Source organism: Leptonotus elevatus, chromosome 12 (assembly GCF_054856555.1).
Source record: "Leptonotus elevatus isolate MCC_2025b chromosome 12, RoL_Lele_1.0, whole genome shotgun sequence".
Lineage (NCBI taxonomy): Eukaryota > Metazoa > Chordata > Actinopteri > Syngnathiformes > Syngnathidae > Leptonotus > Leptonotus elevatus.
Genome location: NC_141250.1, coordinates 9,575,154 through 9,589,133, shown reverse-complemented (window position 1 = coordinate 9,589,133; position 13,980 = coordinate 9,575,154). Strand labels below are relative to the sequence as shown.

General features: G+C 39.4%; 1 protein-coding gene across 13 annotated transcripts in view; it reads right to left on the bottom strand.

Moving 5' to 3' along the window:
• The window catches only part of mycbp2 (MYC binding protein 2), an 80,525-nt gene that overhangs the window by 25,954 nt on the left and 40,591 nt on the right, over window positions 1-13,980 (bottom strand). For 9 of the 13 annotated variants that reach the window (XM_086090496.1, XM_086090501.1, XM_086090505.1 and 6 more), the window contains 18 exons: window positions 13,808-13,945; window positions 12,219-12,397; window positions 11,991-12,133; window positions 11,763-11,863; window positions 11,464-11,682; window positions 10,380-10,602; window positions 10,169-10,287; window positions 9,975-10,062; window positions 9,225-9,274; window positions 8,984-9,156; window positions 7,149-7,293; window positions 6,852-7,058; window positions 6,711-6,766; window positions 6,354-6,469; window positions 6,089-6,186; window positions 4,870-4,986; window positions 2,668-2,808; window positions 506-583 (listed from right to left, as the gene is read on the bottom strand). In XM_086090496.1, coding sequence (XP_085946622.1) covers window positions 506-583; window positions 2,668-2,808; window positions 4,870-4,986; window positions 6,089-6,186; window positions 6,354-6,469; window positions 6,711-6,766; window positions 6,852-7,058; window positions 7,149-7,293; window positions 8,984-9,156; window positions 9,225-9,274; window positions 9,975-10,062; window positions 10,169-10,287; window positions 10,380-10,602; window positions 11,464-11,682; window positions 11,763-11,863; window positions 11,991-12,133; window positions 12,219-12,397; window positions 13,808-13,945 — 2,391 coding nt within the window. The remainder of the gene's footprint in view (window positions 1-505; window positions 584-2,667; window positions 2,809-4,869; window positions 4,987-6,088; window positions 6,187-6,353; window positions 6,470-6,710; window positions 6,767-6,851; window positions 7,059-7,148; window positions 7,294-8,983; window positions 9,157-9,224; window positions 9,275-9,974; window positions 10,063-10,168; window positions 10,288-10,379; window positions 10,603-11,463; window positions 11,683-11,762; window positions 11,864-11,990; window positions 12,134-12,218; window positions 12,398-13,807; window positions 13,946-13,980) is intronic. The other 4 variants (XM_086090500.1, XM_086090506.1, XM_086090507.1 and 1 more) reach the window with 1 other exon arrangement.

Sequence of the window (13,980 nt, the reverse complement as noted above, 5' to 3'; positions counted from 1 at the left end):
AGGAAATCAAAAGTTGTTATGACCATGTGCACCAGAAAATTCATATTCAGACAGAAATTAGGTTTATTGATTACGGTAATTCGTTATGACACGTCTCAACAATTTTGTCCAATTGTTTTAAAACGATTTAACAGGAACATACACAATCACCGACTCAACTTGAAGGACCCACACAAATTACTGTATGTCATTTTCATAAAGGCCAACATGCTAGAACTCATAAAAAATGACAAACTGGCCAAACATGCGAGGACTGGTATTCTGGACTTCAATTCCATGCAATTAAAAACAACATTAATCACTTCGCTGTGGAGACATTATGATCACCTTCGGCTGACACAAAGATACAAGAAGTATACAGATAACCATGCAACTCTGGCTCCTCTTCCTTTTGACACAACTACAAAGACAGTGTGAGAAATAAATGAGATGCTATATATGGTGTTGGAGATGTGGGGGGGGGGGGGCAGACAAGCTATTCAACCCTATCCTTAATACAACTCACCTGTGGCGGGAATATAGTTAAGGGGGTCCACGACAAAAAGCCGACATCCCTGACTCCATGGCTAGCGTTAAAGACACTCTGAGCAACAGATCGTGAGACAGTCAAGACACACAGCAGAGAAAGGAGAGAAAAACAGGATGGAGGAACGAGGGAAGGGGCGCTGAAATATTTTTGGGGAAGAAGAACGGTTTTCTCGCCAGTTTGGCTTTTTGAGAAGATCAGGAGAGGCAGCAACATTTGAAAAAGGAAGAATGGAAAGCACTTCCAAAAAAATCCCCCCACTTGGATGATACGGTGTGTCATGCTGTTCAGACAGAAACCTTGCACTGGAAAGCCTTGGAGCCCCTAATGCGACCCGACGCAAAGGTGGAACTGTGGAGGTGCAATTATCTCACTCAAAAGCTTCATAAACCGTATGGATCTCATTTTTTGGACATCTCCCATGGCACTCAAACAACTGAGGAGCATCACATTCATAGTGACTTGTGTTGGTGGTCATGGCATGGAGCAGCAAAAAAAGCAAGAGAAAAAATGACCTTCATTGCGGCATGCCGTAATGCATCAGTGCTAATAAACTGTGAGGGAATGGAGAAAGAGCCCACTCAGCTAATTTACCACAGGGTTAAAGTTGCATCTTATTCTCTGTGTTAGTCAATGCACTTAAAAGTGTCCTATCTGAGTGCATGAGCACTTACAAGAGCTGCTTCCAATTCAACATGTACCATTTTTCCTCAAATAGTGATCTCCGCGGACACAGTGCCACAATTAATCACCAGCTGAATTATTCACTTCAATAAGCGCTACTTGTTAAATATATTCCTCAACTGTTTTTAACTAAACTAATAGATGCAATTCCTTTTATTAAGCTACTATTACTAGTACAGGTATATAGACATATTTTGCTATACATTTACTGTACAGTACATACTACTGTTACTATACTACAATTTCTACAATTATACCACCATGTACTAACATTATTACATGGTATCTAAAAAGCTGTAGTATTACAAATTTATCCAATAATATTTTTGCATCTCTTTGAACTGTGATCTTCTTAATTTATTGGAATATGGTGGAAAATGTCATTTATTACAGTAATTCAATGTTTAAAGTTTAATTCATGGTTTTACTACTCAGTTATTTTTTTCACAAATTTGTTAATATTTTTGATGATTATAGCTTACAGCTGACAAAAATTCACCATCTCAAGAATTTAGTAGGAAACAATCTAATTATTATTTTAAAATTGTAATATAACTAGTAATTAGCTAGGAATTGGCCTTCTAAAAAAAACATTTTCCTATTTTTAAAGAATCTATGTATCATATATGTGTCACTTTTTGATTGAACTACAAAAATAAATGAACTTTTCTACAATATTCAAATTTATTGAGATGCACCAGTATTTATACAATACAAAACAAAATGGCTTCCCCCATAATAAAATATTGTAGGGTGAAGGCGAATAGATGCCTGGTACTCTCGACAGCAGCGCTGAACGACTGTGGCCGTGTTTAATATTGTTCATATTATATGTTGTAACATTTTAGTGAAGTACTGTTCCTTTTTGGAAACAGTATGATTTAACAGCGTTTAAATTTTTTTAATTTTTTTTTTAAATACTGTCTTAATAGACGCCTTACCCCTAACAGGCACCTAGCAGTTCTGACAGTTGAATGATTGAGGCATATACCTCTATAGTGTAGTAGTTTACGTATCACTTATTTTTGTGAAAAATGCCATAATAATAACATTTAATAATGTTCATGTTTATAAAAATGAATAAATAAAACTACAACTAGCAAATTACAGCCCTGCCGAGCCTTATATATGTTCACTGTATTATAAGTAAATAAACCTCTGGAGTCACTATATGAGAAAATACGGTACATTTTGGTAAAACTTTAACCACATTTAAGCATCTCTTAGCTACATGCGTGCTTTTCCTTTGCTGTGCCTCAGTAGAAATTGTTATTCAAACAGATATTACATGCAAGCGCACCGCCCTTTCATTAGGTCCAATTAAACATGCTCTGTGTACATTTGGGGAGAGGGCACCAAAACAGGAACCTTGAAAAGCAGTTTTGACACATTAAAAAGGGGAGCTGAGCTTCTCTCAAAATGAACAGCCTCTGTCAGACTGCCTTCTTCTTACTTACGTCGGCGGGGACCAGAAGGCTCCTGCCCAGATGCTGGTTAAAAGAGAGGCACCAGGCCTCGGTGTACCCATTCATGCTGGGCACGTACTTCTTTACGGTTTCGTCATTGAGCTTGAGCCACACGCCATCATCATTGTGGATCTAGAGTAGGGGAAGGGGGAAGAGGGAAACAAGCAACAGAGCAGAACACAGCCATGCCGTTCCGTTACTATGGAAACAGGAGGGGCACGGAAAACAAGCATAAGCAACTCTGAGGCCACAAGAATGTAAAAAAAAACCCGGAGGGATATTAAGTTAAATTACCGGATGAATCTAGATTGCACTCATAACTTTAAGCGGTGAACATAATTTGACCTATTAAATGCACATCAAACACGTTCAACTGATAAATCTTGCACAACTTGCTGTTCTCTGACAAGGAGCTGAATGGCAAAATTCACACAAGTGTTTGATTAATGAGTCTACCAATAAAGTTCTTGTTTTAATTAAAATTGGTACTTAAACAGTTCTCGTCACAATGATGTTCACATTTTGACATCATGAGACAAAGAACATCTATCTAACAATTTAACAATAGTACCTCAACCTTGCCATTGTGGGGCTTCAAACAGGATGTTCTCAGAGAAAAGTGGCCATTGAGCTTAGATTGCCACAACGTGTCATTAGGTGGCAAAGAAACTGTTTTCTACGCCTTTCTGTGACAACAGAAATGCAAAGAAGAGTTTATCCTTGAAGGTTCAAATCAAATAAACACCTTTTGTGAATTTTGTTGTATAGCTAATAGTGAGAGAACAGAAAGTTGTTTAGTTGTACAGCTAAATTTAAAAAATTTTAATAAAGCCAAATTAAGTTCACCAGTAAAGATTACAGTGCATTTTAGATTCATCCTAAAATTTCACCCCAAAGCAAAATATCTGAACTTTTTGTGAGTAGGATATACTGTACATTGTATACTCATCAAAACATTTTTTTATGAATGTGATTTATTTTTATACATTCAAGCAGCCTCAGAATGCTTTGTAAGCGGGAATATTGAAAAGAAAAGTGTAAATATTTTGGGCAAGAGGTAATCACCACAACATTTAGAAGCAAAAAAGGATTCATAAACTGGACTATCTGGAGAAGATTGATTATGGTTTATATACTGCACAGAGGAACTTCAAAGATTGACCAAAATCCCAATTTTTCCTAACTAATCTAAATTGAATCAGTCCTAAAACTGTCATCTCTAGAAACTGTCCAGGTAATGTTTTATTTATTGATGAAAATGGATGGAATAACCTGTTTAACTCTTACTCAGCAAATGCAATTCCATTTTAGAGCATTTGGACTTTTTCAATACCCACACGATATTTTGTTCAATGATTATATATAGAGTGATCCCTCACTACTTTGCAGTTCACCTAATGCGGATTCACCCTAATCGCGGATTTTTATTTGGGTCCATTACTGCTGCTAGTGTCTTTTTTTGTAATATTTGAGGAAATAAAAACAACTCTTTACTTTCATTCAATATATATATACACACACACATACACACAGTATATCATATTTGGTAAATTAAGAAATATGTACCATTATAAGCTTAGAAAAAAATTGACATTTTTCTTCTTTTAATTCTTCCTAGCAAGTCAGTGTCCCATCACCGGTGAGCTATTTTTAGAACAGACCAAAGTTGTTACTCGTACATGCTGGCAACTACACAGTAAGGCCAATGCCTGTGTCTCATTGGGCGTGAGGTGGGGTACACTATGGACTGGTCACACATAAAACAAACAACCATTTATACTGGACAATTAATAGTCTTTAATTAACCTAAGAAGCATGTTTTCTGCTTGTGTGAGGAAGCCGGAGTATCCGGAGAAACCGGTTCATAGGAGCCAAGAATTAAACCCCAAACCTAAGGACTTCAGGCAAATATGCTAATCACTGGCCCACCAAGCTGCCTGAGTTTGAACCCAAGACTCAGTGTGCACACTCCTTTGGATCAAAAGCAATTATTGCAATCGCACACATTTAATAAATAATCTGACTGTGCAAATCCACAACATCTAGTGTGATTGTATACTTTGGACACAGCAAGGTCAGCGTTTCACATTTGTCTGAATTCTGAACTGGACGATTTTGAGGTCCTGGTACATTTGTGTCTATCGGCTTACAATAAAAGCAAAACAATTAATCATCTTTTTTGGGCTTAATTACCTCGTCAATGAAAGTGATGGTGCCATTGACATGCACTATGCCTATTTGTTCGCTCTGCAGGGAGGGGTGACTGCGCACACGCAGGCCTGCGCTATCCTTGGATGCAAATTTGCGGACCTGAGAGAAGCACATGGGAGACTGTGTGTGAGCCACAGCAGTAAAAGACAAAGACAACCCAGGAAAGAAAGACAGTCAGTGAAGCAGAGCACGAGGGAAAGGAAGCAGGCACGCATGCACTGAAGGACAAACACCATTTGGATGAGGTCTGCTTCAGTCCTGCTTTCTTTCTTCATCTCATTATGACAAACACGCTTGGAGAGGTGAATACACAAAGAAGAGAGAGGGTAGGTACACAATGTTGCTTGTTTCCCCATTTTCCAAATGAAGAATCCTCTCGCGCAATAATTGCAACAGGTCAAACATTACCTTGATTCCTTCCCTGAAATAAAACTCAAACCTTGAAGTTAAAAGCTTATCTTAAGCAAAACAGCCAAGGCTTCAGTGAAGGACATTCTGTCTTATGTTCAAACAAGACAAAAAACAAGGGCGGGGGATCACTTTCGGGTGTTGCTTTGACGTTTGTCTTACTGGGTTTGCAAAGGAATGGGACATTTTCAGTAAATTTCTGGAAACATTCCAGAAAATGTAATGGCGGGTGTGGCTGGGGGAATTTAGGAAATATTCAAAGTTGGTAAAAGTTTGGAAGATATGGTAATTTATAAAAATGAGATGTTAATTTGAGGTCACAGATACATAAAGGTATATAATAGTCTTAATGGAAAATAAATATATTGTATAAGATTTTGAGTAGTGATGAGTACACATGAAAGACAGGGACGGTATCAGCTTTGTAGTAGACTGATTGAGATTCTTAGTGAATAGTAGAGTACTATAATCAATTAACTAAAAATAAACACATTTCCTCAAAAAAAGTGCATTCGCTTTAATTCCTGTACATTACATTACCATTCGTTCTCATACACTCCTGTTATTCAGAACTCACAGTATTTGTTTTAAACATCTGATATCTTGACAAATGTCAAGGAATTCCTCCACCAGAAATGCAACTTGTTGAGACGATCCAGACTAAAATATTTTACAGGCTGTGCAAGGGGATTATCAGCAGGTGTTTGAGGCAATATGATCACTTGGATTTTCCGTATAGTGTTTGCAAGCATGGATGTGTTTACAACTAAGGCCATTTAAAATAAAAGCTAACCTTGCTTGGTTGAGGCTCCACCTTGGGTTTGACCATCTGCGTTCCAGGCGGTATCATGCCTTTAGGAGGGTCTTTGACTTCTACCTCCAAACCAGCATCTGTAGGAGCCATGTACTTTGTTTCAATTTAAGTTCAACAATATGACCTGGCCGTAGATGACCACATAGTATATCCCCAAAATCAGCATACAAAAACATTTCTCTACTGGGATACAATTATGAAACCAAGCTGTGTTTTAAGTCTGGCATAAGGCATGACCACTCACCTATTTCAATTCCATCAATGGTGACGTGGATTGTGTAAAGACCGATTGCTCCCGGGGTCCAGTTGGCACTGTAGGTTCCGTCAGTGTTGGCACGTATCAGCATGTTCTCACTGGGCCTGAGAAAGGAAATGTGAATATGTGATGATGACCACGGAACAGGATATAGGACACAGGAACCACATAGGAAAGGTTCTGGCAGCTCTGTAAGGTGAGTAATAAATTCAAATGTAAAAAAATCATACAGTTAAAGCAGGTTGAGCCTTGAACAATTTGTTTTATTATTTCTAATTGTTTTGAAATAAGAATAACTTTGAAAGTTCCACTGTACTTGAATGCAACTTTCATGCTGTCACGTACCTCTTTGGAGTTGGGGAAGCGAACCGTAGCTCCTCAAAAGAGTAGCTTTCATATGCCTATAAATATATATGAGAAAATAAAGTAAGTACTCACATTAGGTGAGCTAGAGGAAAGACATCCGTGGGTGTGCGTGGGGCTGACCTTCATCATGGTGATGGCAATGTAGCGAGCTTCTTTCACGATCATGGGTTCGTATGTGGCCTCCAGCTTGGGTGCTGGCAGACCTCCAAAGGTGAGGTCAGGACCTGAAGATGCCGGGGATGCGCTTCCAGTTAGTCGCTGCAGTTTTTTCACATTTTCGGGCTGCAGTGACTTCTTTTGAGAAACAGGCACGGCTTTTACTTCCACCTGGTAATGAAACAGATGAGGAATTTTTGTCAAATGATAAGTCTCTGCCAGTTCAGTTTTCTCTAAATGTAAATCAACATTTTCCTCAACCTTCATGTTTGGAACATGCACCACATCTCCGTATTGATCTTTGGTCTGCACAACGATAGTAGCTGGCCACCCGCAGCGTATGTCGTCTTTGTTTAAGATCAGAGATGTCTTCTGGGGGTCGGCGTAGGAGTCTGGTTGCAGCCACCTTGAAGGAAGAGACGGCAAGTCGTAATCAAAATGTGGGGCTACTTCTTATGAAAGGCTCGAGCTGGATCTCTCATTGTGGGATCATCTCATGCTGATTTTATACAGCGCAGTATCGGTTTGGCTGGGTTTTACTTAGGGATGCACAATAATGCTATTTTCAACCGATACACCAATGATTTTGAAAGTGCCAATGTCGATAACCGTAAGTAAGCCGATAATTGTTTGCAAAATTAACTTGAATACAAATATACTTTCGAGTCCTACTATAAGTCTAACATGTACAAATACATTGAAACATTGTGTAAAGCACCATGAAACTACATTTTATTGATATATCTGCTTCAAAGACAACCAGTAACTCATTTTGAGTTTGCCAAAACAAAACAGTCACGTTTTAAAAACGCAACAAAAATCTGCGAGGATGTTGTGGAATTTTCAGTAGTTAGGGGAGATGAATAAAACAGTCTGGAAAACAATTAGTCTTTTGGCTTTCTTTATATTTGAAGCTTCAAATATACACAAGTCTTACAAGAAGTGATCTGTGCGAGTTTAGCAGTAAATTATCATGAGAAGATTTTTATGCAGGCTGGTTAGGTTTTGGGAGGAGAAAGGGAGTGTCAGCTAAGATAGAAAAGCAAGCAGTCTGTTCCGAGCAGGCTTATATTGGTTTATGTACAAGAAGTGAAAAGCCCATTGTTAAAAAAAATACAGGTGTCCACGATACAGTATAAACTTGTTAAGTTAATAATACATGTTAAATAGTTATTTTCCATAACAGGACAGTAAAGAAAACCCACACTGGCGACTGCCATGTCACCATGATGCATCTAATGTGAACAGGAGGTAACGCGCATTATGATGTCACAAATATGCTACACTACCGTAGAAAAGGGGAGGGATTGAGGAGTTGGGCACAACTTGAGCCAAAACCACAATAGATGGACCAACGTGGCAGGTCTATTATTATCGACGGATTTCTTTATTATCTGGTTTATCTGTATGATGTCAAATTGGTTGATGATTGCTGATATTATCGGCTACCGATATTATCGTGCATCCCTAGTTCTACTCTTGGTTTTGCACTTCAAAATCAAAACCGCCACACTGAACCCATCAGTCAGAATGAGAAGCAGTAAAAAGTAACAATTGATGAGAAAAGTACAAAAGGACAGAAAAGAATACAGACTGATGCAGCTAAGCTAAAGCTAAGCTCACATTAGCATGGTTATTTTGTTATGTTATTGTCAAATGATATAGTGATCAATCTGTTCGACCAATGAGCAACCAACTGTTGCTTATGTCATCTATTTGGTAGCTTCTCAGCACACTTGGAACCCCAGCTGACCAGGTACAAAAAGTACCTTGCAGGGACTGGTTTTGCCATTGGAAAAGCTTCAATATCAAGTAAAACAAAGTAAGTCAGGGGTTGCCAAGTTTGGTCCTCGAGAGCCACTATCCAGCCTGTTTTACATGTCTCCCTCCTTCAGCGCAGCTGAATCTAATGATCAGCTCATCAGCAAGCTTTGCAGAAGCCCGATGACGATCCTGATCATGAATCAGGCGTGTCAGTGGAGAGAAACACGGAAAACAGGCTGGATAGTGGCTCTCGGGGATCAAACCTGGCCACTCCTGAAGTAAGTCCAATGCAGTGGAAAACAGAAACAAAAGGCAGTAACACTTATTTATACCTCGCTAGACGTCCTCCGCTTGAGTTCTGCACACACGTGATGAAGTCCTCAAGGAAGGAGTGCTCGTTGGTTTGGAGGTGCAAGGGCAGGTTTCCCTCCAAGGCCTCGAGGATGATCGGGGGATGGGAGAGTGCTAGACCCTTCCCCAGGATCCCTGCATGGGCTTTACACACCTAAAGGTGGGGCAAAGGGATCAATAAAGGCAGCAAGATAATAGGAGGGGGAAAAAATAGTAACTTACCTGGAGAGAGGCCTCCTCTAGAATCTCTAGGTCCTCCTCTAGTTCATTGCCTAAAAAACAAGAGTGCCATTTTAATTAAGATCACAACAATATGGGAGTGCAGAACAGACCAAATGATCCATAATCAGTTTTTTACGTTATGATTACAAAATGGATGCAATTAAAGTAAAACTTTTCTTGCTGTAAAAGCACTAATATAAGGATATACCAATAACATTTTGGTAACAAAACAACTTGTGCATATTTTTTACAATTTGATGCAGCATTTGTGATCATAAGAGTGTTTTCTAAACAATTTTTACGACCGTTAAAACCGCCGGCTGACTCATAAATTGTTGTTGCTTTTTAAATTTATGTAGAGTCAGAATAATGATTAATTGGCCAGAAAACAGCACATTAAAGAAGGTCGGCTGCAAAGCATATCAGGAGGAATGAAAGTGACAACTGATATTTTAAACTGGAAAGTTTTTTTTAATCGAACTAATGTTTGATTTTGTTAAAAAGTACAAAAGTTCAATGAAAAGTAGGCCTGTGAATCTTATCACATGCAATGTGTTTTTCAGCCATGGTTGTTTTCTTCAAGTCCATAGATGCACATGTATATGGGTTAAATGCCTGAGCGCTTATGCCGTTGTTTAGGCGAAAGTCAGAGGTATTACTATTTAAAAGACATTAACTTGCAATATACACTGTAATACATCACAGTGAGTTGTAACTTGCCCAACAGTGTGTCTATCCTCCCCCAAATACCTATAGGGAGCGCCAGATCTTTCTTCATTAGAGCTGCAGCACACACACTACCCAAGTACGCCAACTCTTTCTCCAGCTGGATGATGCCCTGAAATGTCCAAAATTACTTTTGTCAGATAGATACTGTGACATTCAGCTTTTACTTTGGGATAATAAAGACTATTAATGCAGAAAAATGAAGAAGCAGACATTACCTCATCAGGACCTGGGTTGAATTCATAACCCACCGCAACACACTTAAAGCCATAGAAGGATGCCTTCTCATCCTTCACATAATCTGAGGCGGTTTCCAGTGAAAAGAGGACTTCATTTCCTGTACAAGAAATTTAATGGAATATTAATATCCTTAATAAATTAAGAACGCAAAAAAAACATTACAGAAGTGGAAAGACACAATCTTCTCACCTGGCAGCACAAGCACTGCGGTCGGCCAGCCTGTTGAGCCAGAGAACTTCCTGAGCTCGGTCCAAGTGTTGATGGTGTCATGGACCAGGGGTTTGCCACCCAAGCAGGACAGGTGAAGCGTGCGGCTGGGGATGAGCAGCCGGAGGACGTCCTCTGGCTGAGCGGTGCCGCACTGTGCGTCGAACTCAATGCTCGTCCAACGCACACATTCGGGAAACGAGACCTGAAGGCAGGTGAGGTAACGTTGAGGTTAAATTAAAAGAGACTGGATGCAAATCTGGTACAAATGCAACATTGCTGGGAAATCAGAAATATGGTACTTGGCAACCTACAGGATGCAACATCAAGTTAATCCGGTCAAACGTAAACAAAAAGGATGGCTGGCAACAGCAACACTATTTGTGAATAGATCATTTTACTGCAGGCAATTCAGATACAAAACAAATCTTTTCTTTCTTTTTTTTTTTTGCAATCTTTTTTTTTTTTAACAAAGACATTTATTTTATCAAATAATTTCATGCTGTAGGATAGAGTCAAAACGGGTAGCGACAGGTTTAAGGAAGCCGAATATATTACTTCTTTTTTTTATTTTTATTAGGAGACACCCATCAAAATAAAATAAAAAATTTGGGATACAACTACATGAGATTTTTTACAGTGCAATGTCTTAACTATAGTCAAACTAAAACCTTTAATCCCATTTGTTTTTCTAGTCGTCTGGTTGGACACAGTTGAACAAAAATGGGCATTTTAAAACCTTTGAACAGTGGTTTGAAGATTTATTTTTAAGATAATGAAGCTCTTCATTTAGAAAAGAAAATCAAATTTAAGATTCCTTTATATCGTAAAACCATTTTTCATGCAATCCTGGTTGTGTGGTCATATCCAGTAAAATCAATAAATATAGATAAATATAGTTTATTTAGTCTTTCAATGCATTTCTGTGTGTGCAGTCATTTTAAGTGACATTAGATTACATCAACCTGCCCCAAGTAGGAACTTCAAATCAGATTTCAGAGATTTCCCAGTTTTAAGGAACACAACAACAACAAAAGACTGGCTTGCACTTTTAAGAATATTGTACCTTGTATTGCGTGACCCCGGCCTGTTTGTAGGGGTGGTCACTTTCTATCACAGAGTAGTGATTGGAGGTTGTGCAAGCCGACAGTCCTTGCTCCAGCTGGTTGCCAGTTGTGCTGTCCGTCGATTGGTTGGGGTTAAATGTGGGCGGGGCGTACTTTTGGTTGAGGGCCGAGACGGCGGGAAGCAGCTCTTGGACGAGCCCAAAGACCTCGACGGCAGCCTACAAGACGAGGCGGAATTTCAACACCATCCAAATGAAGTGAGACAATGGAATGATAGTTAAGGTGCTTGGAAGCGTACCTTTGGTACAGATGCAGCCACAGGGCCGATGTAGGCCAGGATGAGGGGAAGCAGCATGGAGAAGAGGCTGGAGGAGCTTAACAGCTCAGGGATGTCATCCACTAAAGAGAAAATAGATATTGATAAAGCTGAGAGCAAGTTGAAGCAAATTAGATAAGGGGGGAAAAAAATCTATTATGGTGCTTCAAAGTTGTGTTTGCAAATGAAGCATCTGATTACCCGGCTTACCATCGACAGCAAAAGCCCTATGAAGCAAGTCCTTGGCCGCTTTGACCACAGCACTGACCACAGACAGCGCCCGGCTGCAGTTTTTGTCCTCTTCATTGGCTTTGCTCAGCAGCTGGGATTGGAGATCGCCATCATACTCGCTCCTTAATTAAATCAGAAGACAAATGTCAAGGGGACAAAATACAGTAGTCATGGGATGTCTTCTCATAAAGATAGTTTTGTGTTAACCTGTAATAGAGAATTTGAGGAATCTGTCCTCGTGTCTGGTTGGTGCCATTGCTGCTCAAGCTACAAGTGCTGAAGGTAAAGGACATGCCATCTGAGCACTGCACCGTGGTCATGCCGCCATCCCCGTTTGCAGTGCGGCTGCCGTAGTTGCGCAATCGCACAGCGTACTTCACCCCTTCCTACATGAGAATACATCACAGTTTCACAGTGGAATGTCACAAAAGTTGAATTGGGAATTCAAACCCAAATTTTCTAGAAAAACAAGCCTCAAAATTCAAACAAAACATGTAGCACAAACCATCATCGAGCAGGATGTCAAATTTCATGACAGCCTATCTCAGGGAATATCTATACCGGGGGTCATCAATGTGGTGCCCCGCAGGCAGCATGTAGCCAACCCAAGGACCACATGAGTAGCCTAAAAATAGCTCACCAATGTGACTGTGATTTTCTAGGAATGTTGTGGAAGTGATGATTTGAAAATAAAAATACTGGCAGACTTTTATAGAAATAAAGTGATTGACGTTTACTTGTTTACAAATTATTTTTCAGAAACCATTAACATCAACGTCTTCACATAAATGATTATCAATAATTATAAATTAACATACCATATTATTAAAAGTATGTGGTGCAAATTCGTTATTTCAGAAATGTGTATCAAACTGGTAGCCCTTCGGATTAATCAGTATCAAAGTAATAGCTCACAGTTTAAAACAGGTTGGCGACCCCTGATCGGCACAATGAACTCTACAAATGTGTACGTGTTCTACTTATTTTGTGAAGCCACCGCAAAAGGCAAAGAGAAAAAGTATGATGACAACCTGAACCGTAAAACTTAATAATATAATTAATAAAAAATCAGTTTGAAATGATAACACTTTGAAAGGGGACTGGGTTCCACTTTGCAAGTATTTGAAATGTGCATCTCATGAGTATCTCATAGCAAATATCAATTGCGAGCGCCGAGCACTAGTACTTACTGTATATTTGCATATTTGAATATTCACCAGCATCGAGTACAGATACTTGATAATGCCACTACGTCTTGCAAATGTGTTTCATTTTAATCAAATATCGTTCCAAAGCATAAAACATGAACTTTTCTTGAACATGGCTGTTTCACTAAACTCACACTTTTTAGCATACCAACTTGTCATCACTGACATTTTAACTGCTAACTGCATTTTTTTCTAACTGTCTAGCCACACATTTCACTTAACTGTAGCCTGTAACACAAGACATTTCAGTTGCATGGTGTCTCATTCTGATCACTAGGAGGCACTAAGTAAAGTAAAGTATGAGACAAAAAGAGGCTGACTAAGCTCTAAGCAGTGCAGAGCAGATAGCAATTGGGCTTGAGAAACTTGCCGTCGATCTCCAAAACTACCTGAGTGGACTTCATCCATTTTGCAAAAAATTATTCGCAGCCCACAAACAAAGTGTTGTCTTCCGTGTTTACCTTAAATTATCAATGATGTAGTACTGGAGCTTTTTTGGGGGGTTTGAGTACAGATGTACAGTGTCGACACCAATAGTCAAATCGGTACTGGCATTGGTGCGTCCTTACATATAATGCATGCATGTACCTTGAGCGGCACGGCCTTGTCCAGACGAATCTCCGCAATATCACTGGGAGAATCATCAGTGCTGTAAGTTCCTTTCACCAGCTCAAGGGATGTCCACCTGTGAGAGTGTGCAGAGTCCCCTGGGTGCTCTGTCTGTGCCTGTGTGAAAACAGACATGTTAAAAAAATGGTTTG